At 39.7% G+C, this 23,414-nt stretch overlaps 1 protein-coding gene across 2 annotated transcripts in view; it reads right to left on the reverse strand.

Moving 5' to 3' along the window:
• Window positions 1–13,253: 13,253 nt before the first annotated feature.
• Window positions 13,254–23,414, reverse strand: part of LOC131216936 (WD repeat-containing protein 55) — a 45,630-nt gene continuing 35,469 nt past the window's right edge. For both annotated transcript variants that reach the window (XM_058211573.1, XM_058211572.1), the window contains one exon: window positions 13,254–13,548. In XM_058211573.1, the coding sequence (XP_058067556.1) occupies window positions 13,478–13,548 (71 nt within the window). In that variant the 3' untranslated portion in view covers window positions 13,254–13,477. The remainder of the gene's footprint in view (window positions 13,549–23,414) is intronic.

Here is a 23,414-nt window from a genome sequence, read left to right on the forward strand (position 1 = left end):
CTTGACCTAATTTCTCTTGGGTACCTTCTTCTTCTTTTGTTTCTTTAGATTAATGGATCTAACAAATTGTTCCATTTAGATGGAATGTGATTATTTGTTTGTGGTCAGTCCATGGGAGGCTGCTTACAAGCAAACAACTTTATGTGAATGAGATCCACACTAGGGGTGCACACGGTCGGTTCGGTCCGATTCTGGGGTAAAACCGGAACCGAACCATTCCTAACGCTTCTGGGATTTTCGGAACCGAAACCGGACCATTAGCACACTAGAACCGAACCGGAACTGAACCGTGAAAACCGGTTCGGTTCCGGATTGGTTCCACAATTCTGGGTTTTTAGAAAATTCAACAAAAGAAAAAAAAAATGTGAAAAACCAAATCTAACAGCCAAAAACTCTTCAAATCATCAAATTACATCTTAAAACAGAAATTCTACTATTATATTGATTTGAATATTTTTAGAAAATTCTTCCTGATCTCCTTTTCTACAAGCTATCAATTAAAAACATAATGGAAAACACAAAATGCAACTCCATTTTCTACTAAGAAAAAACTCCAATTCACCAAATTACATCCTAAAACAGCAAATCTATTATTCTATAGATTTGGGTGCATTTAAAAAAAAAAAAAAATCTTCCTAATATTTTTCTCTATTAGCTGTCAATTAAAAATGTAAAAGAATAATGCAACTCTATTCTCTACCAAGTATTGGGAGCTGCACAGGGAGCTTTCCTGTGAGCTGAGTAGGTATGGGGAGCTTTAAGATTTCCAGCGACAGGGAGAGAGAGAGAGAGAGAGAGAGAGAGAGAGAGAGGGCGAGTGAAGAGATTGGGCAGGGGCGAGTGAGAGAGAGGGACGACCAGAGAGAGAGAGCCGCACGTGAGTTGCAGGGTGAGAGACGGCGAGAGAGAGGGAGACGGTGAGAGAATGAGAAAGAGATAGGGTTTTTTTGGTTTTAATCTTTAAGTTGGGATCAACGGTTCGGATCCAAGGTTCAGATCCACGATTCTGGGCCACGGTTCAACAGATCGGTTCCACAGTTTGGTTAACGGTTCGATTCGGTTCTACATGCCCCTAAACCGGAGCCGAACCGTATCCAACGGTTCTTGCAATTTTGGAATCGGAATCGGAACCGGTGTTGTCTAGAACTGGACCGACCAACGGTTCCGGTCCGATTCCACGGTTCTACCTGTTAAATGTGCACCCCTAATCCACACCATCCCTCAGGTGAGCCACCTAAACCTTGGCCTTGCCCCCAAACACCATACCTACTGTTAATTTATGTGGAACCCACCATAGAAAACAGTGTAAAATCTTGCACAAACCCTCTTAATTCATGTGTTGTGGTACAACTAATGTTCAGAATAGGGTGATTTTAGAACATTTCCTCTCTGTGGTGAGAAGTACTGTCATATGAATGGATTGGATGGTATTATAAACCATATATAGTAGACTACAAATTCAACTGATGGTGCGCACCCCATCCCAAAACTTTCCTACCATGTAGCTTACCCGAGTTTTGAACTAGCTTGATTTTTTGGGTTCTAAGGTAAACATGAGGCAACGCACCTAATGAATGGAGTGGATCTTATGCATATTGTACCCGAATCCAACCAGTTTTCAGAACAAATTTAAAAATCAGACCCATTACCATTGGGTCGGGTTTCTCACATGCCTGTGGGTTGCTTCTAGCATGGGCCAGGCAGGGACTAGGCATGCATGGCCCTATCAATTTACCAACTATCGTTACACAACAAATGCATGAGAGAGACAAAAGTGCGGCCCGCACTGAAACAGTGTTTTTACCCCTAGATACGACCCAGTCAACCAGCTAGCTCTGAGGTACATCACACACACCACCCTAATGCATTTATATGGCCTAATGTGATGTTTACATACCATCCAATTGGTTCAAAAGGTGGATCCCACTTGGATGAAAGGGAAACACAAATCAGCCTTATTTAAAATTGTTGCCTCTCGATTTTTAGAATTTGGTAATGTGTGATGCATGTAGGCCTGCCAGAACTAATTGTGTGGCTTGATTTCAAGCGAACAACTTTGACCTCAAGTACCAGATAGACATATACATTAGAACTAGCTATATATGACCGTGATATAAGAAGAACGATCACCTATTTAGGCACTCGCAAGATGTTATTTAAAATGATTAAGTGATTATTGGAGGGTAGGGTTTGTCCTTAAAAATCGGTTGCACATTACCTTTCGTACGAAAGGACTTTTATATATAAAACAAATAAAAAGGAAACAATTACAATCAACCGCATGGAGTAATAGTAAAGTACCTTTCTGAGAGAAGAACTGACATTTCTGTAAAAATCGTCCAGAGTATGAGCATAGGCTTGGATTACAGCTTCTCGATTAGCACTACTCCCAATATAACATTAGGCTACCGGTTACATTAAGAAATGTCAAAGACAATTTATACTAAGGAACCTAAATTAGGATAATTAATAGATCTATTTGTTTGATTGGGTTAGTATGAGACACTTCACTTCGTTGAACTCATTTGCTATTTATAGACTTCCTTGGAATAACCATCTAGATGCTTCTTTCCATGTTTGATTAATTATAGAAATTGTTTCAGCACCACTCCTACCTTCTAGACTTTTCTTGGACAGTTATCCCAGTAACATCTTTAGCACTGCTTTTCTCTCAACTATGTCCCGTCTTTCATTGCTTGTCCATTCCCTATCTTTAGATGACGTGTATTACCCCGATTAGTGCTAGTTGTTAACTCCGCAATACGCGCTGGAAATATCTTCGCAAATCTTAAGTGTGTGATATACTTCTCATGCAATAACACATCCTATCCTAATTGGTTGTTCCAAGAATGGCAAAAAATATGGTACAACATTATCCCCCATGTTGCTTGGTCTTTTGGTAAAAAGGTGAAAGCAATTGTAGTCTGTTGTTCAATGCAATAAATGTGGTCATATTTTCCTTACAAGTGTCAACTCCCTATTGACTTTGTTTAGCCAAGATAGAAACTAAATGACCATTTTGCTCTTTTCCACAGTTGTCATCGTAACACGTAGCACACAATAGATTCGTACGAGGAGTCATGATAATCCTCTTATTAATGCGCGCCTTCATGACCAATATATATGCATTTTCGAATCAAATTTGATTTTTCTACAACTCTTGCTTCTTACGCCTCTTCTTCTTATCCCCAAAACTTATTACTGCTACTACCATGATTGCTTTTTCGTCTTCTGGTCCTACAACTGTTCACAACCCCAAGTGTAGGGTCGTGATGTAGTAATAATCTCAGTGAGACCGAGGTTGAATACACAGGGACTAATCTCGTAAGTATTCTGAAAGCAACTAGAAGTAAAACTAGAAAAGGATGTGAATCTAAATCTGAAATAAAAGGAAATAATTGTGAGAGATTTAATTAAAAACTTAAGAATTCAAATGTGAGAACTAGGGTTTCTAAGGATTCACTTGTAGCAATCTGAGTGATCCTATGCTTAATTCAAGGACACAACTAGAATTGGAGTCCTATCTTATCCAATTGGAAGATATAACAATAACACCAAATCTGAACTTCTTTTGACCTAATTCTCAATGGATGAGAGTCGTGAGGATTGGAAGTGATTTCATCACTTAGCCATGCCCTGGAAACAATGGCAAACAACAGAATATACCAATTCCACAACATAGGAGAATTATGAAGATTAGAAGGGATTCCATCATCTAACCATGCCCAAGAGACGATGGTAAACAATATGATTTCCTAATTTCATAATCTCAAGGCGTGAAAAGAAGATACTTAAAGCTATTACAGATATATTGTAATTTGAGTCACAACAAATCATTAAAAACTATAAGTATTCCTTAAAAATCAAACTAGAATCGAAATAAGTTCAACATAAACATGAATCAAAGCAATAGAAACATCTCATCATACTACAAGCTTAACCCCTTAGCCTTAACTAAGAGGTTTAGCCAACCATAAACATGATTGAACCAAAGTCTTTTAAATAAAATATGAAAACAACTAAGGAAGAAAAGGAAAAACTCTTAGCGACGGCTTCTCCACCCTTTTGCTCCACTCCTCAAACCCTAGAAGATGCCTTAGAGCATCCTAGGGAGTCTTATTTATAGTTCTGGAACTCCAACTTTCGCACTAGTTAGAAAATTCTAGAAACCGCCTCAAATTTACGCAGTTTGCTAAAATAGATTTCACTCTACACAGTTTTTCAAAATAGATTTCCTTCTGCGCAATTTTCCAAAAAGACCTAGAGTTTCAGAATATGTTTTTTCAGGACAATTTCAGGAATATATTTGTTTTCAGGATAATTTTAGAGTTCCTTTTCTTCACTTCAAATTTTCAATTCTCTTCCTTCATCACTTGGTATTCTTAGATCTTTGGTACGTGAATTCTTCAATCTTAGCCTCCTAAGAACCATCCTTGGCTTTAGTGATTCTTGAGCGTTAAATTCATGTTTTTAGTACATTTTCCAATTCAAGTTCTTAAATTCACCTTGCAACATAAACATGAGTAAAATAGGACATTAAGCTGTATCATGTTTGTAAAACCAAGATATAATTGGGGGATAATATGCAATATTTGACTCTCAACAACAACCTTCCATCAGGAAGATCTTATTAGAGAGTTAGATATTCTTTCCTTCGCGATCGTAAATGATATCTTCTTCAATGTCCTCATCGACTAAAATAGAATATTCCTTGTACTTGGACTAGCCTACCACTTAGAAGTTACCAATCAAGAAATCTTGTCGATGGACTAGCTTTTTCCTAGTTATCCACTATTTCAATCGAAGTTTCCAGATCCTACGACTACCTTCAAAGCTTCAAGAGCTTGGCTGAAACCAGTGTTCAAATTATCTCCGATATTATCAAAATATCATCGACATAATCTTTATCTCCAACTTAGCAATACTGATAACACTAGTAGCGATACCGATAACGCTGGTAGTATCATAAATTCCAAGTATTAGCAATGTATCGCTAGGTATTGCCAACGTATAAATATTACTAATGTAATCATCAATATTTTCAACTATGTAAATTCTAAGTGTCGCCTGTATTTCCAATGCATCAATATCGCCAATATTTTTGACTATGTAAATTCTAAGTAATACTTGTATCATAAGTGTATCGACGATATGTCAATAGTAAATTTTTATTTCATTTTTTTTTCATGGGCACATGGTTGTATGTATTCTTCAATTTGTCATTGATAATATCTCGATATTATTGATATCGCGACATGCACGATATTGAAACCACAATCTTTCATTTCATTTCCAATTGTTAATTATTTCTTGATGAAATATCATGTGTTGTTGATATTTGTAATATCAATGGATGTTTGGATGAAAGGTTGGATGGTTAAATATGCCGGATCGAATGGTTGGACTGATTTCTTACAACAACACATGCTTTTAAAGCCCAATTAAATAGAAGCTTGTTGTGTATGCATTCTTTTTGCAATTTTTAATTTTTAAATATGCAAATATGTCCATTTTAACATCTCCTGAAGTTTCGCTGAAAATTTCACCATTTTTCCCATGTTTCCCTGCATTTTCAGTTATTAGCGATATCGATATTATTTCTGTATCCTTGGCCAGCGAAACTTGTAATGATACCAATGCTTCGAACATTGGCTGAAACGAATGAAGGGATAGGCAAACTGTACAATCGCGTTCTCTAGTAGCATGACGATACATGGAAATAACTCAACATTTTTTAATGCATTAAGATTTTGTGGACGTTGGATCCCGAACGGAATCGACTCACGTCTTTCCACGGGTTACCCTTTGAAAGGGTATTATATTTGACCAAAGTCACTACTAACCAGTTAATTAATCATCTCTACAGTCGGCTAGACCCTATAAAAATGTTAAGGGGGGTCTAAAGATTCCCACCCTAAGGAACCATGGTTACAGAGAGGAAATGTGTTAGACACCCACTCTGCCCATACGAATATACGGTATCTACTTCACTAGATTTGACTACTTTATGAGGGTTTGGATTGGTTCTCACATACAAATGATGAACTGTATTGAATGTAATGATGATGATGGATAATCAGTCCAAATTTCTAATGGGCAGGATCTAGCTACGCCGGCAAGCCGCAGAGTATACTTTCGAACTAACTGAGTGGTGAGTGCTATATATATGAAACAATGATGCAAAGTGCATGTAATGCTTATGTGTAAGTTAATTGACAATATTTCTGATTGGCAACATCTGATTATATCGGCGAGCCACATAGCATACGTCCAAGCCAATTAGGTGTAACAAGTGACGTGATACAATGCAATGACGATATAATTGATAAGCACAGGGGTTGAGAGGGGAATGAGTGTTGCACGACGCTAGTGTTTATAATCAGATGAAGCTACTTAAAGATTGAATGGTTGGATGGACGATTGTATTGTAATGATTGGGATGAATAGCTTGGATTAAGACTTGAATTGTTTGAGAGGCTAGGGATCTGAATAGGTTGGGCTAGACCATGTCTAGGCTCTTCTTCTTATGACTCTTCCCTTTCCTTGGTGGAGGAATGGAGATGGGTGGCTAAGGAATTCAAGGGATGATTAGAGGATTTCTGAATGGGTGTGGATTCTTAGATTATTACTAGATGCTTTGAAATGGTAGAGGAGGGAGCTATTTATAGCCTCAAAGTCCTTTTTTTTTTGTAATTCTTGAAAAGTCCTAGGGCAAAATGTGGCTGGATGGCTTGGATTTGAGATCACTATGTGGCAACATCTCAATGGTTGGATTAGATGGTGAAAAGGTAAATATGGTTTAAGGGGTACCGGAGTAAAGACACATTGGCCACACACTTGGGCGTAGTAAAAGAGGAATTCCACATGCCCGCAGGGTGCATGCCCAGAGAGGGAGCATGCCACATGGCCGGTGGCTCCCAGGGAGCCGTCAGTCCACACCTAGACCTTCTGTCTTGACAGGTAGCCTCCCCCACTTATGTGAAGACTCTACTGTAAAGGATGTTGTATTGTTATTATGTATTGTACTCTGGTTGGGCTTGGTTCATGCCTAGTTCAAGCATGGTTCTTAGGTTGGGCTTGACTAAGTGGGTTGACTATGTTGATGGACTGGGTAGGCTGACCGGGTGAGTTGACTCAACGAGTTGACTCAAGGTTATGGGGCCTAGTGTTCTAGGGTTTTAAGACTGGGTTGACTGGGTCGGCTGGGCCGAGCTGGGTCGAGTTTAGGGTTGGATTAGGGTTCCTAGAGTTCTGGAGTAAGGATTCAGATGGGGTTTAGGTTGACCATCCATTGGTTCAATCTTAATAAGCCTAATCGGCTTGGGGTGGGGTGTCTACATATGCCCTTCTTTGGTAGAAGTTGTGCAACCGAATACCAAATTGAGTGGACACGCCACCCTTATCGGTCAGTCATGAATTGTGGTCTAGATTTATTACATGCCTTTGTGTCCATGTCAGCTGGTTGTTAAGAAATAGATAATTTGTACATATCATGAGGGTATGGGGAAAATTTGTGATTGTCCCTGCACTTTCTGCGGCATTATGAGTAACAAATTGCAACCCTTTCGCTTATAATCTATACTAACATTAGAAAACGTAGTACAAGAGAGCCCCTGTACTTTCTATGGCCTTACGGGGGTACTAATTGAAAATAATGTTTGTTGCTTCTCAATACCTAACCTTACTATGCATGTCTTCATACCTCTGGTAGACAAAATAAAATAAAAAAGATAGACAAAATAGAGTATTGCATAATAGAAGGTAAACGAAAGTAAGTGTGTGCTTTTGATATGTCTAGGATGTGTAGATTAGAATGCAAGTTGATTTGAGATGTAAGAAGAAAAATGGGAGACGCAACACCCTTTTTTGCTAAAGAGATGGTTGAGCATCCGTGTTCTAACTATACTCTTTGACTTTTGTTGGATTCTTTAATGGGTTGTTTTCCCTGGAGTTAGTTTCCTAAGTCAGGCAGGGCTTCGGAGATGATCAGGAATCTCTAAAATCTTTAAAGAAGAGGGCCGACCCGAATGTATCTCTCTCAACCTCTCTCTATCTCCCTTTATGTTGTTGGTTCCCCGAATGGAAGTTGTTGTGCTGCATTTATAGATGGAGACCGTCAGCTTGTGGCGAGCTAACGGTGGACATGTGTCCCTTCCTCACAAAGTTAGCATGTGGGAAAAGGGATCAATATCTTAGTTATGTCAAAAGCGTGCTCAGTGGTTGTTGGCTTGTGGTGGGTCGACAGTCCACGTGACACCATTCCGTTCAACAAAATAGGTTCCTTGACAACTGTGGTAACAAAAAATAGAAGCAGGATGATGGCATCACCATCGGCTTGCCACAAGTGTACAGTTTTATTTTTTTTTATTTGGTTTATCTGTTACTTCCAAGAGGTGTTGGGGACCCTTAATGTGCACCCATTTGGATTTATGATGTTTTACAGGTCAAATAGAGACGAATTTAGGGTGTTGGTCAGGGTTTCTAGAGGGTCAGGATGATTGGCTAGGATTTGATTTGTCAGGTTCTAAATATGTCGATTATCTCCATTGGTTGTTCCTGTGACAAGCTAAGAGTCCTACCCATTTGATCGATCTAATTTTCAATAATTCTTGAATTACTTAAGAAAATTTTATCAAATCTCGGCCAAAGTTAGAAAAGTAGTTTAGTCTCATTTTAAGTGAGGTGCCTACGATTTAACGATAAAATTTTAAATTTCTCCTTTTATCCCATGGATTCAAGGTTTTGACTACTTGAGAAAAATGACAATCTTTCTTATTATCTCTTCACACCCTTCCCTGCATCAATTTTCCATATAAATTATGTCCTTTGATCCATATAAAAGATGGACCAATCGCCTAAGGGTGTGGTACACTTTTTTTTAAATGGTACGGTGGGTTAGCGAATGAAAATGATTGTTTTGCCTCTAGGAAAAAAAATTGTTTTGTTGTTTGGGCATTGAAATTACGTGGCCCGCCACTTTGATGTATGAATGACATGAACTTGGCTCATTTGCCCTCATCGTATAATTAGAATGGAATGGGGACCACTCATTGGGCCACACATACAATCCATCAGGCTCAAAAAAAGCCTTTGACATCTTGGGTGGTGTTCAATTTTAATATCATCATTAACTTGCTACTTAAGGAGTTATGGCATACATTTTAATGTATCCTACTTATCATGCGTTCCAGTTGTGTGGGGCCACCATGATGTGTGAGTTCCATCCAACACATCCATTAGATGGGCTGCCCTGATGATAGGCCTTCATCCCAAACTTACTTTGATTCTTGTTGCTCGTTGTTTTTTAACAATTTTGTCACATAGTAAGTACAAGCGTGCTAGAATTGAAGTTGTGGCTCAATTCAAACTGAACAACTATGACTTTAAGCTTTGAGATAGGTAGATACTCCGTATATGACCAAGCACCAAATGTATAAAGTTTTGATGTGGAAAAGTGTGCTTTAAAAAAAAAAAAAAAACAACAAGTTACAAAAAGCATTCCCAAATGGCAACATCTTTTCCAAAAGCCTATATGGCAGGCTGACCTATAAAGCAAACCTATGGGCCAAAAAAAGACCCTTTAAGGGTAGTTATTTGTCTTATTTAAGAACCACGACTACGAGTCATTTCAAGGGACAAAGGGCAGACGGTTGCGAGAGGAGAAATCGTTGCAAGCACCTAGGGTCGGCTGGGGGTGTGCCACCACTTAATCGAAGTTGTATACGCACCATAGTCTACTCCCATCCCTTATCATCATAGAAGAAGTCTGACTGCACCATTACTCTATTCAATTAAAACCACGAATATTCCAAGTAGAAAAAACTTCTGAAGTCAAAAGAGTAAGATTAGAATCGGAGACATCCGACCATCCCTTTTGCAAAAAAGGGTGCTAAATTTTTCATTTTCTTCTCACATCTCAAATCAACTTACATTCTAGTTCAAATATTCCAAACACATTAGCAACACACACACACACACACACACACCTTTTTATTGTATTTATGCGATCTTCTCTCTCCTATCTACATTCTTTTTCATTTTGTTTGCCTACCCCAGGTCTTAATCCATGTAAAGTAAGGCTATGTGTTATTTATTTTATTTTTTCACCTACCCAAAGTCTTAAACTTTGCAAAATGCAAGACGCAAGAATTCTACCAAATTCCCAAAAAATCATAAAATCTTATAAAGTAGACATTGCACATCGTGTGGGTGAAAAATTGTGTTTAACCCCTTCCTCTTCCATAAAGGAGGTCATTAATTGAAGTATACAGTCGCATACCAACCGCATAAGTCACTCGAGTTGGAGAATCTTGCAATTCTCCATCTTTAAACAATACTATGATTTCTAGCATGTCGTGGATTCTAAACTTTGTCGACTTCAAATCAAATACATTTTTACTTATGAGTTAACCACACATTTAAACCAAACCAAAATCAAAACAGAAGAGAATAAAACCTAAAAAGTGAGGGCAATCCGCACTCATGTTCGGGCATTCACGACATTCAATCACTACTATTTCCTATAACGTAGTCCACCTGAGATTTGCATTTGTTTCGGTTTTAGCTCATATTTTAGCCGGCGAAACACATGGATGGCGAGGATATAATACACAGACATCAAGGTGGCCCTATGGTCAGGGCCGCACCGTGTTGGGTGAGGCCGGGCCACACCTAATCCATTTCCCCACGTGTGGGCATCCAAGTCCAAGCCAATGCACACTTCCCATGAAGAACGGTCCTAAAATGAGCTAGAAAAATGGATGAACAAGGGATAAAACACATACATCATGGTGTGGCCCCCAAAGCTTCGCCATCACCACATAGTATAGGCATGGAAAATCCACTCCATTTGTTAGGTTTCCCCCATCACATGCTTGCTGCCTTGTATCTTTTCTTCGCAATTGTTAGGCCATTTCCGTCTCGATCTTCATCAATGGCATCACCTGAAAACTACAGATCTATCAACCAATCTAAGATGCTATACATATTACATTACTTTGATCATCCAAGATGACCAAATTAACCGTTTCTTTCCAATCCTACAAATATGTCGCTTTCTAATTAAACCATCAAATCATCAAATCATCTAAATAATCTAAAGCCATGAATAAAAATCACACATCATAAGAAAGATCTTTTCATACAACCCCCTCATGAATTCAATGTTCACCATTGCCGATTTGATAACTTAAATAAATTGAATCTCTCTCCCAGAAATTTGATTTCATTTAGATGGGAACACCTAAAATTGGGTTTTCTCGAAGCTCCTGACATTTCCATCTTTTAAAGAATCCCAACACCATATATGCTCCGATAGACGGAACTAGACTGCTCCAATCATTGGGTAGACCGCATATCCCTCAAATGTAGACCGTACCTTATTATTTTGGACCTTTCATTTGCTTGATGTGTGGCCCACTCAACGAAGACTTTATCTTCCATCAAGATGATAGTGGGGCCACCTGATGTACCACCAGATCTTTTTTGCACATGGGTGATTTCCCTTTTCTGCACCTGTGCATCACTCCCTTTTCTCTACCATCTATAATTTCTACTGAGAAGATCACATGCAACCCATGTGTGCGGACTCTACAATGAAGATTAACCTCTAATCTTCATGATCAGGCCCAGCTTTTCCAGAGCTCCAACGGTTTGCACATGTAAAAGCCACATGTACTTTTGTGGTGGACTTGATCATTTCTCTAATTTCAAAATCGTGGTGGAGAAACAAGAAAAAATGTATAACTGTATGAGTTATCAGCTGTTCCATTTGTACATGGCAGAATGCAGAGAGCACAGTTGTCAGTTTGGTTTGGCGGCATCTATGCTTTCTCTAACCTCCTCCGTTCATGGGACATTGCTAACGGTGGGGCATCCAAACAGCACAACAGCACCCTGTAAAATCATTAATCACATCAGTAGATTAAAAAAATACTTACTAAATAGAACTGCATCATAGCCATTAAAGGAAAATTGCCAAGCATATTTGGCTAAAACGACTATCATGAAATTCCCAGTGCAACCAAACGCACCTTAAAATAATTGGCACTAGAAAAAGGTATGCAGTCTAAAGAGTTAATTAAGCTTTTGTATAGGATCTTGAAAGGGCCCAATAGAAAATCTTAATAGAAAATATGAAATTCTATGAAAGGACCCACTAGAAAATATCAATAGATAATGAGAAATTATATGATACTCTGCTCTTAGTCATATATAGGACCCAAGAGTTGAAAATCCTCCATGTCAATTTGATGGGCCCCATACCCAATAAAATTTTCTAGTCTACAGGATCGGGCACCAAAATCCCGGTCCTTTCTTCATAGAAAATGGACAATTGGCAGAATTTTTCTCTCAAACCACCGATTTCAAGGCACAACTGATTCAAGAGTAAGGTACCGGAACATCTGCATTTTTATTCACACAACTTTAGATGAATCAGGTGCCAACCATGCACACATGTGAGACAGACATCTACCTACCTTTGTGCACAGCAAGCCAGATGTGGGCCACACGCAAGATGGATGTTGGAAAAATCAGTGTTTTACCTAGTGAGGGTCCATGTTTACATCAAATGTTTCCCTGCTAGGACGCCTTTTCTTTTCTTTTCTTTTCAAAACCTCCCACCTGACGAGTAGACCAGCCAGCATGATTTTCGTGCCCGATCATGTCCTGTAGCATCCATCTTATGCATTATCTCAGACATCCCCTTGAACATTCCAGCTCGGAATGTGTGCCACACAAAGGTGCATATGGAAGGAGCATGTGTGCTAGCCAACCTCATATAAAAAGTATAAGCATACTGCATCGCCAATACTAATTGAGAAACCATATAATTAGAACATGACATCCATGGGTATGGCGTGTATAATATGGTGCTTGGGTCTGCTGACCTGGTATGATACATCACACGGCGAGCTTTAGCCAAAATATCACTGTTTAAACAATCCCACTGCTGTGTGCTATGATGATTTTTGGTGTGATTACTCTTTTTTAATATTGCCAAATGTAACCACCCATGTAAAGCCACCAACTGGATGGGCGTTGATCATATCAAGATCACGTTTATCTGTATCTATGGTATTGGTACCATTCATTCAACAGCTAAAAGGAAATAAAGAAACCCTAGAATAGACATTACTTTGAACTATTTTCTTATACTTAAAAGCAAAGGATGTGTCCAGGATGCAAGAGAAGAAAGATTCTTTTCACGAATTGCAAAGAATTGCATTACCCACTTTTTCGCCAACTCTAGCTTTGTAAAACTGTGCTAGATGTCCATTTCGGTTGTGGCCCCTAACAAAGGGCATTCAAAAAGCAAGGAGAACAATTAAACCATTGCAAATAATTCCTTACATGCAAACCCCGAGCAATGAAATCTACCATAAAGAAAATAAAGTATAAATAAAATACGCGTCTCTCTTAAAGAAAAATGAGCTCACAAATTACTCTAGTCCAGTGAAATTACAGAAACCATTTACTATAAGTCCGCAAAGAAACCAGCATCTGGCTTGCTAGAACCTTGGCCCTTTCCCTTCTTTCTCTTGGATCCTGCAAAAGCAATAAAAAGAAAGAAAAATTCACAATGAGAACTTTGTTCACACTCCTAGCAGTTCGCGCGCGCGTGTGTGTGTGTGTGTGTGGGTGTGTGTGGGTGTGTTTACCCCTTCTAAATTAAGGACTCTCTTAAAAGGAAGAGCACAAATAAACAACAGAAAAGAAAACAAGAGAAAGATAAAAGTGTGGCAAAGAGCCTACATAACAAGTGACCCCCTCATCACTACCCTTGGGAAAGGGATACAGCCAATAATTAAAACAGAAGCGGAATCATAGAAGAGTACCCTATGGGAGGGAAGGGATGGCAAGGGAAGAAGGCCTAATAACCACACCCTCCAAGAAAAGCACTGTTCTCCAATAGGAACCAAAATTTTCCAACCTCCATGGAGATAAACTCTAGGGAGGTTGCAGAGCTCTTGTGTCACTTAAGCCCGGACCACAAAGGAAGCCACTACATTTTTTTGATTGACTTGATAGACAGATTCACTCTCCAAGATTCTCTTATTTCTTCTTTCTAAATTCCCCACATGACAGCAAATTTCCTGCTTCCCAAATCTGAACCATTGATGAGATCTTTTACCATCGAAGGAAGCGCCCAATGAATGCTGAAGATGTCCAAGATGTGATGCCACATGCCAGTTAGGCCCATGAACGTCTACATTCACCTCATTAAGGATGCTCAGCAGGTTCCAAAAGCTACTCACCATGTCGTCCGGTAATTTCATAAAGAACTCTTTTAATAAGGCCCTCTCTCATTCCAGATTAATGTAAATAGCAACAGAAAAAGCACCTTAAAGGACACCTCCCCATCCCAACATCCTCCTAGATTCTTATTCTATCAACACCAACAGAGAAATGAGTACTCCAACTCATGATTCCTCACCCTTCAGACAAATCAGCATTGCCCCATTTTAATGAAGAACTTGACTTCCCTGACAGCTCATACTTCACCCCTTGAAGACATCCCTAAAAACCAAACCCAGCGCAACGACCCATACTTTCCCCTAATAATGTTTGCCCATAGGGAATTAGGTTCTTCCTGAATCCCCACCACCATTTGCTTAGCAACACCCAATTTCTTTCCTCCCAATATCCAATGCCCAAGTCTCCTTTCCTTTTGGCTTTTGAAAATTATCCAAACCCCCTTACCATTTAGAGGAAGTCTCTCTGAATCCACTCCATTTTCTACTTGGGGAATCTGATATACTGAATAGCAGCAAGAAGCGTGCTGGGAAATTCAGTAGAGCTGAATTGATTAACGTAATTCTTCCCCCAAGTGACAAGTACTTCTCCTCCAATGTGTCAACTTCTTATCCAATCCCATGATCACAGGATCCTTTGGGTTACTGCTAGGTGGAAACCCAAGATAAGTGATGGGCAAGGACATCAAATTGCATCCCAACCACTCGGCACAATCATCATATGCTCAACCCCTCAGGCACAACAGTGAAGAAGATTACCAACAATGGATCACCTTGCCTTAGGCCACTTGAACTTCTGAAATAACCTATTAGAGACCCATTTACAAAAATTGAGAAAGATATTATAGAAACACTCTCACCCAATCCATTTCTGCCCAAAGCCCATACTCTCCAAGCAATGAAAGAGAAAATTCCAATTGGCATGATCATAAGACTTTTTCCATATTGACCTCGCACAATAGCTTGGCTAAGTAGAAAGTGGAGACATTGAGGGAGAAGAGAGAAAGAAGGGGGAAGAAGAAGAAGAAACGAGAAAGAAGAGAGAAAGAGTTAGTGCTGAATGTTGTATCTTAGCCTCAATGGATTAACACAATCTCTTTAATATTAAGGTGTATAGTACACTACAGACGACAGAAAGCTTTTGAAACACAAACACATGAATACATAAATACATATATTATTCTACAGCCTATTACCAACTTCCTCCAATTGATGATGCAATCATTTGCCATGAGGTTCCCATCTAAGATTGGCTGCTCTTTAACAAAAGCTCCTTCAAATAGGGATATGACAGGGCTCAGAACCTCCAAAGATCTTGGCTGAGATCTTAGAAGCACATCCCTCCAAGCTGACTGGCCTAACCTTGAAAACAACGGCTCCTTTTAGAACAAGGGATAAGAAAGTGCAATTCAAATTTTTATAAGAAGCCTTGCCTAGTCATGTAATGGAATTTCATGAAATAGCCTTCTAAGAAATCCCACCAGACTTGATGAAAGCAATTAAGTAACCATCCAGTCATGGGCCTTGTCTCTGTCCTATAGTTGTATGAAGGGTGAAGAGAAGTGGCGACGAGTTCAAGTATGGGAGCGGGGAAGCATCAGTTTCTACAATGTTAGCAAGTATAAATGTCCAAATGTGATTCAAAGGTCCAACCTACAGATATAAGAAAAAAGGTCCAACATCATCATAGCACCTCTCCCATTACAGATATAAGAAAAAGGTCCAACCTGCAAATAACTAAATTCTGTTAATTATTCTACCATGTGAAATTGTCTCTCAAGAGCAGAATGCCCATAAGGCCATAAGGCCATTTGATGCCACAAAGTCCCTGAAACCTCTCATACATGAATTGATTCTACATCCCTCCAGCTTCCCATATGAGAATCCGAGCACACTAAAATCCCCCCACGCACCAGCAGAGATTCCATTTTCTTTTGATTTGTGTAAAGTATCCAAAAGATCTGGTCTCTTCCCCAATTCGGTGGGCCTGTATACCGCAGAATATCCAATCAAATGACTCGCCACTATTGTGCAAAGGATATATTAGTCATTGATATGTACGTCTTCCCCCAACACATAATCTATATTCCATAACACAATTATGCTTCTTTTGCCAAAAGAATAGAAGACACCCCATATTTCAAATATAGTCATTCTCTCATTTGCTTCCTTCTGTTTTGATTCCTGAATTGCCACAGCATCTATTTTTCTTTTCCTTTTTTTTAAAGGGTTCTATTTTTCTCTTCCTAAGAAAAATCTTTGACAGCTGCCAGTTTGAGATGGTCCACCAAACCCCTTACATTCAATACTTCTTCATAATTCACTGGTAAGACACTCCATACCATCACTCTCCAGTTTACAACAACCACCTTGAAATTATTGGCCTTGTTTTCATAATTTACTGAGCATTTGAGGTTTACCTTGAATGCTACAACCTATAGTTCCGTCCAACTCCGAGAGAATATCATTTAGTTTCCCAGATACTCTAGGGATCAAATGACCCAATTTCTTGCTTAGCTCAACAAACTCGTCCAGCATGGTATGCTCTCGTTAATCCACCCACTATGGTCCCCTCCATCACCCAGCTGACATTTCAGCACCTTCCACCTCCACCGCAAAAACTGGAGATAAAAGGCATGTAAGAAGTGAGGGTGTAGCTGCTTTGGCACCAAACAGTCTCCTTGGCCTCTTCTAGTGGACAAATTCCTCCCGAGAGGGAGATTGGAGGTGGTCATCTGCGAAGGGTCCTTTAGAACTCCTACCAGTTCCAGGCTCTCCGTATACATTCCTACTTCAACACTGATTTCCAGCCTCTGAACCTATCCTTGGGCTTCCTCATCCTAGTTGAACAATTTAAAGGGAGACACCATCACTACCTTCCTCTTGACAGAGATTGAACTGTTTGGAATTCTGGCTTCATAACCAGATCCGAGAGGTATATTGCATATATATACACTTAGGATATTGTAGATTACAAGAGATTTGAATTTACAAACAAAGAGGGAAATAACAACCCTAACAAACATTTGATTTGAAATTTAAAAATACAAAAGAGAGACTATAGATCAGGTTTGTTAAGGTTGTTGGAGAAGATCAAGAGATTTGACTATCTTTATCAGTGATCTCAGTCAAAGTTACGGATGTTTTCTGCTTAACATCCCCCCGCAAGCTAGAGGGGGGGAGACACACCTGCAGCTTGTCTCTAAGAAGACAAAACCGAGCTGAACTTAATCCCTTAGTGAACACATCAGCAAGCTGGTCTTGTATGGAAAGGAACTGAAGGGAAATGTCCTTGTTAGCAACCTTATCCTGAATGAAATGAAAATCCACCTCCATGTGCTTAGTTCTAGTGTGAAAAATAGGATTGGAAGCCAAGGCTAAAGCACCAATGTTATCACACCAGAGAATAGGAGGAGCAACAAGTGCAATGCAAAGAGCCTACAGGAGCATCCGTATCCAATACAAGTCAGCAGTGGCAAAGGCAAGAGCTCGGTACTCAGCTTCAGTACTGGACCGAGCCACCACAGGTTGTTTCTTAGCTGACCAAGACACCAAGCATGAGCCAAGGAAAATATCATAGCCTATAGTCGATCGACGATCATCAAGATTCCCTGCCCAGTAAAAATCACAAAAGGCCTGAAAAGACAGAGGACCTTTTGTGTACCAGAAGCCATGATGAATAGTCCCCTTAAGATATCTTAGTACTCCTTTAGCTGCAGACCAATCAGAGGAAGTGGAACAGTGCATAAATTGGCAGAGTTGGTTGACAGAGAATGAGATGTCTAGACAGGTGAGGGTGCAGTATTGCAATGCCCCAACCGTTTGCTAATATTCTGTCACTTGATCAGCAGTAAGTGGCTCACCACTAGTAAGGGACAGCTGAAGTCCTGATGAACATGGTGAGGGAAAAGGTCATTTTAGTGCGATGGAGAAGATCATTAATATATTTAGTCTGCCTCAAGTGTAAACCAGAAGAGTCCCTGAGAGCTTGAATGCCAAGAAAGAAATGTAAGTCACCAAGGTTCTTCATCTTAAACTGAAGCTGGAGCTGACTGATGAGGGAAGAAATCATGGCCTGATGTGTCCCGGTCATTAAGATGTCATCAACATAAATGAGAAAGAACAAATGAACAGCATCGTTGTGATAAACAAATAAAGAGGAATCCACAGTGGATGAGGTAAAACCAAACTCCAAAAGTGACTGGGACAGCTTCATAAACCTAGCCCAAGGAGCCTGTTTCAGGCCATAAAGCGATTTCTTAAGTCTGCAAACATAATCAAGAAATTCTGAGTTAACAAAACCTCTAGGCTGCTCCATATATACTTCCTCCTATAACACTCCATGTAAGAAAGCATTAGAAACATCCAGCTGAGTGATAGTCCAGTCAAATTGAATGGCAAGAGTAAGAATAATCCGAATAGTTGCAGGCTTGATGACTAGACTAAAAGTCTCAGTATAGTCTATGCCACTCTCTTGTTGATAGCCAATAGCTACCAGCCTTGCCTTAAATCGATCAACCTCACCTGTTGAGGATTGTTTCACCTTGTAAACCCACTTGTTATCAATAACAGTATGGTCAACAGGTCTAAGACAGAGAACCCAAGTTTTATTGGCCATCAAAGCATCATACTCCTCTTGCATGGCATGACACCAAGCCGGATCAAGAGATGCTTGTTTGTAAGAACTAGGTTCAAGAGGTACCATAGTACTGGTTAGAGCAATAGGTGGGTGTTTAGTGGAGTGGAAGGAAGTGAAATTAGGGAACTCATGGGTTCTGAGGGTGCCTGTTTGGGATCTAGTGGTCATAGGATGCAATTTTGGAGGTTGAGTGTTTATAGGAGGCGAGGAAGGTATGCTAGGTGCAGGGGTAGCTGAAATGGACAAAGGAATAGATTAAGATGGAGGGTCAGAAGTGGATATATTGGTAGGAGGAGAATCTGATTCGGTAGAGGAAGGTGTTTCAGTGACTGTAGGAGAAGGATTAGGATGAGAAAAAATAGGAGGAGAATGAGATAAATCAAAATTTGAAATAAAAGGAATGAGAGGAGATGTACCTATCGAGGAAGACAAGCTGTTAGAGGTAGAGATGGACTGCACTTCTTCAGCTGCAGGAAACTTAGATTCATCAAACACAACATGCCGAGACACATATCCTGTGAGAAGAAGGATTAAGACACCTATACCCTTTTTTATTGGAGTTGTAACCTAGGAAAATACACCTCTTAGTTCTAAACATTAGTTCGTTAGAGGAGTAAGGCCGTAGGAGAGGATAACATGCAAAGCCAAGAGATCGCAAGGCTGAATAATCAGAATCTGTACCAAACAACTTAGAATAAGGAGTTTGATTATCAAGAATAGCTGTATGTAGCTGATTAATGAGAAAAATGGTTGTAAGAAAAGCATCAACCCAATAAATAGTAGATAAGTGAGATTGAGCCAACAAAGATAGCCCCATTTCTGTGACGTGTCTATGTTTTCTCTCGGCCACTCCATTCTATTGAGGTGTGTGTGGACAGGTGACTCTATGATGAATCCCATTGTTTTGAAGGAACAATTGAAAGTGTTTGGACACGTATTCCCCACCTCCATCAGTTTGAAGTTGCTTAATTTTCCAGGACAATTGATTCTCAATTAGGAGTTTAAATTTACCAAAGCAAACATACACATCTGATTTGTTATGAAGAGGATAAAGCCAAGAATAATGAGAAAAATCATCAATAAATATAACATAATAACGACAACCGCCAAGAGATTTAGTGGAACAATACCACACATCAAAATAAATAAGCTCAAGAGAAGAGCTAGAAGTTCGCATAGAATTAGAGAAAGGAAGTTGTCTACTTTTGCCAAATTGGCAAGGTTCACAAACATCAGAATTATTTAAAAAACCAACAAAAGGAAGAGAGTTTGTTCAACAAAAATGATACAACTGAATTGGAAGCACGCCCTAATCTAGAATGCCAAACTGAAACAAGTGCTTTAACTCCTACAATGGCTGCCATAGCAAGCGGCTTATTGAGATCTAAATTCTGCAACTTGAGAGGATAGAGTCCACCAATACTCCTGCATTCCAGCAATGTTTGCCCTGTGTGATTGTCCTTACAAAATAGTGAGTTCCAGTGAGTATAAAGAAGCAATGGTTATCTAGACAGAATTGATTGATGGAAAGTAAATTTGCACAAGCTTGAGGACAATGAAGAACACGATCTAGTTTAAGTTTGGAAGTAGGAGTGTGAAAAGTGGTAGAACCAGTGTTATGGATGCTCAAACCTTGTCCATTACCAACAGCAACATTCTCTTGACCAATGTAAGGTTGATGGAGTGTCATCTGCTCAAGATTGCCCGTGATGTGCTGATTAGCTCCACTGTCAGCAAACCAGGTCTCTTCACCTTCTTGTGTGGCATTAGAGTGTGCAACCATTACAGCCAATTGAGCTGAAGGATGTCGGGCCTTGGTAAGCATAATCCATGCGGTGGAAGCAGTCAAGAGCTCTATGATTAAACTTGCCACAGATCTGACAAGGTGATCTGGGGGTGCTGAATGGTTGTTGCTGCTGTTGATTGGGTTTTGGAAACTGATAATGCTGCTAGTTGGACTGTTTAGGAGCTGGAGAGTGGTAAGGTGTTTGCGATGAGGGCTGGTTTGATTTTCCAGGATATTTGGGCTTGCGGTTAAATGTTTGAGTGAAGTTTTGATGCTGGGAATTTTGGTTAGCGTGGAGGAAAGTCGTTCTGCTGGGAATTTTGATGCTGAGGTTTTCGGGCAAAGAAGGCAAAGTTATTGGTGTCAAGTGAAATGGGTTTGAGTTGGTGTTCAAGTAAGAGTTCACTGGATAGCAGTTCAGCTTGAAAATCTTCAAAGGAGAGTTCTATCTCGGGAAGCAATAGAAAAAGATGTGATAAAAGGAAGGAAAGAAGGATTCAAACCAGAGACAATATAATTAATCAAATCATCATCATCAATGTGTTTCCTGGCTGCACCAAGTTCTGCCACAATCTCCTTTGCATTATCTAGATAAGTGGAGCAGTTTCTAGAGCCTTGAGATAGGGACTGAAGTCTTCTCTTCAGATGGCCAATCCGAGATTTGGATTTAGAGGCAAACTTATTGGATAAAGTAGTCCAAGCAGCTTTTGCAGAAGTGATGCCATAAACCGAGGGTGCCACCTTATGAGAAAGAGTGGCATTAATCCAACCAAGAACAAACTGATCCTTTTTGTGCCATAAAAGAAAAGTTGGATTGAGATTAGAGTCTATCTTCCCTGATCATCTGAGAGGAACTTATCTAGGCACGGTTCTGAACCATCCACGATGCCCATCAAATCATTACTTTTGAGTACAGGAACAATTTGTGATAACCACATAAGATAATTCTCCCCATCAAGCTTAGCCGAAAGAAGTTGACTAAGGTTAGGAGCAACAAAAGCAACAGCATGAGAGTTTGAAGAAGAGGAAGCCATGAGGATAGGATAGGAGAAAATATATGGATCAGACGTGAGTCAAGGTCTCTGATACCATGACAGAGATTGAACTGTTTGGAATTCTGGCTTCATAACCAAATCAGAGAGGTATATTGCATATATATACACTTAGGATATTGTAGGTTACAAGAGATTTGAATTTACAAACAAAGAGGGAAATAACAACCTAATAACAACCCTAACAAACATTTTATTTGAAATTGAAAAATACAAAAGAAAGACTGTAGATCAGGTTTGTTAAGGTTGTTGGAGAAGATCAAGGGATTTGACTATCTTTATCAATGATCTCAGTCAAAGTTACAGAAGTAGGAGTGAAAAGTGGTAGAACCAGTGTTATGGACGCTCAAACATTGTCCATTACCAACAGCAACATTCTCTTGACTAATGTAAGATTGATGGAGTGTCATCTGCTCAAGATTGGTTGTGATGTGCTGATTAGCTCCATTGTCAGCAAACTAGGTCCCTTCACCTTCTTATGTGGCATTAGAGTGTGCAACCATTACAGCCAGTTGAGCTGGAGGATGTCGGCCTTGGTAAGCATAGTCCATGCGGTGGAAGCAGTCAAGATATGATTAGACTTGCCACGGATCTGACAAGGTGATCTGGGGGTGCTGAATGGCTGCTGCTGCTGCTGCTGCTGATTGGGTTTTGGAAACTGATAAGGCTGCTAGTTAGACTGTTTAGGAGGAGTTGGAGAGTGGTAAGGTGTTTGCAATGAGGGCTGGTTTGATTTTCCAGGATATTTGGGCTTGCGGTTAAATGTTTGAGTGAAGTTTTAGTGTTGGGAATTTTGGTTGGAGCGTGGAGGAAAGTTGTTCTGCTGGGAATTTTGATGTTGAGGTTTTCGGGCAAAGAAGGCAAAGTTATTGGTGTCAGGTGAAATGGTTTTGAGTTGGTGCTGAAGTAAGAGTTCATTGGATAGCAGTTCAACTTGAAAATCTTCAAAGGAGATAGTTCTATCTCGGGAAGCAATAAAAAGAGTTGTGATAAAAGGAATGAAAGAAGGATTCAAACCAAAGACAATATAATTAATCAGATCATCATCATCAATGTGTTTCCCGGCTGCACCAAGTTCTGCTACAGTCTCCTTTGCATTATCTAGATAAGTGGAGCAGTTTCTAAAGCCTTGAGATAGGGACTGGAATCTTCTCTTTAGATGGCCAATCCGAGATTTGGACTGAGAGGCAAACTTGTTGGATATAGTAGTCCAAGCAGCCTTTGCAGAAGTGATGCCATAAACCGAGGGTGCCACCTTATGAGAAAGAGTGGCATTAATCCAACCAAGAACAAACTGATCCTTTTTGTGCCATAAAAGAAAAGTTGGATTGAGATTAGAGGTCTATCTTCCCTGATCATCTGAGAGGAACTTATCTGGGCACGGTTCTGAACCATCCACGATGCCCATCAAATCATTACTTTTGAGCATAGGAACAATTTGTGATAACCACATGAGATAATTCTCCCCATCAAGCTTAGCCGAAACAAGTTGACTAAGGTTAGGAGCAACAAAAGCAACAACATGTGAGTTTGAAGAAGAGGAAGCCATGAGGATAGGAGAGGAGAAAATATATGGATCAGACGTGAGTCCAAGGGCTCTGATACCATGACAGAGATTGAACTATTTGGAATTCTGGCTTCATAACCAGATCCGAGAGGTGTATTGCATATATATATATATA

The sequence above is a fragment of the Magnolia sinica genome, chromosome 10 (genome assembly GCF_029962835.1).
Source record: "Magnolia sinica isolate HGM2019 chromosome 10, MsV1, whole genome shotgun sequence".
Taxonomy (NCBI): Eukaryota; Viridiplantae; Streptophyta; class Magnoliopsida; order Magnoliales; family Magnoliaceae; genus Magnolia; species Magnolia sinica.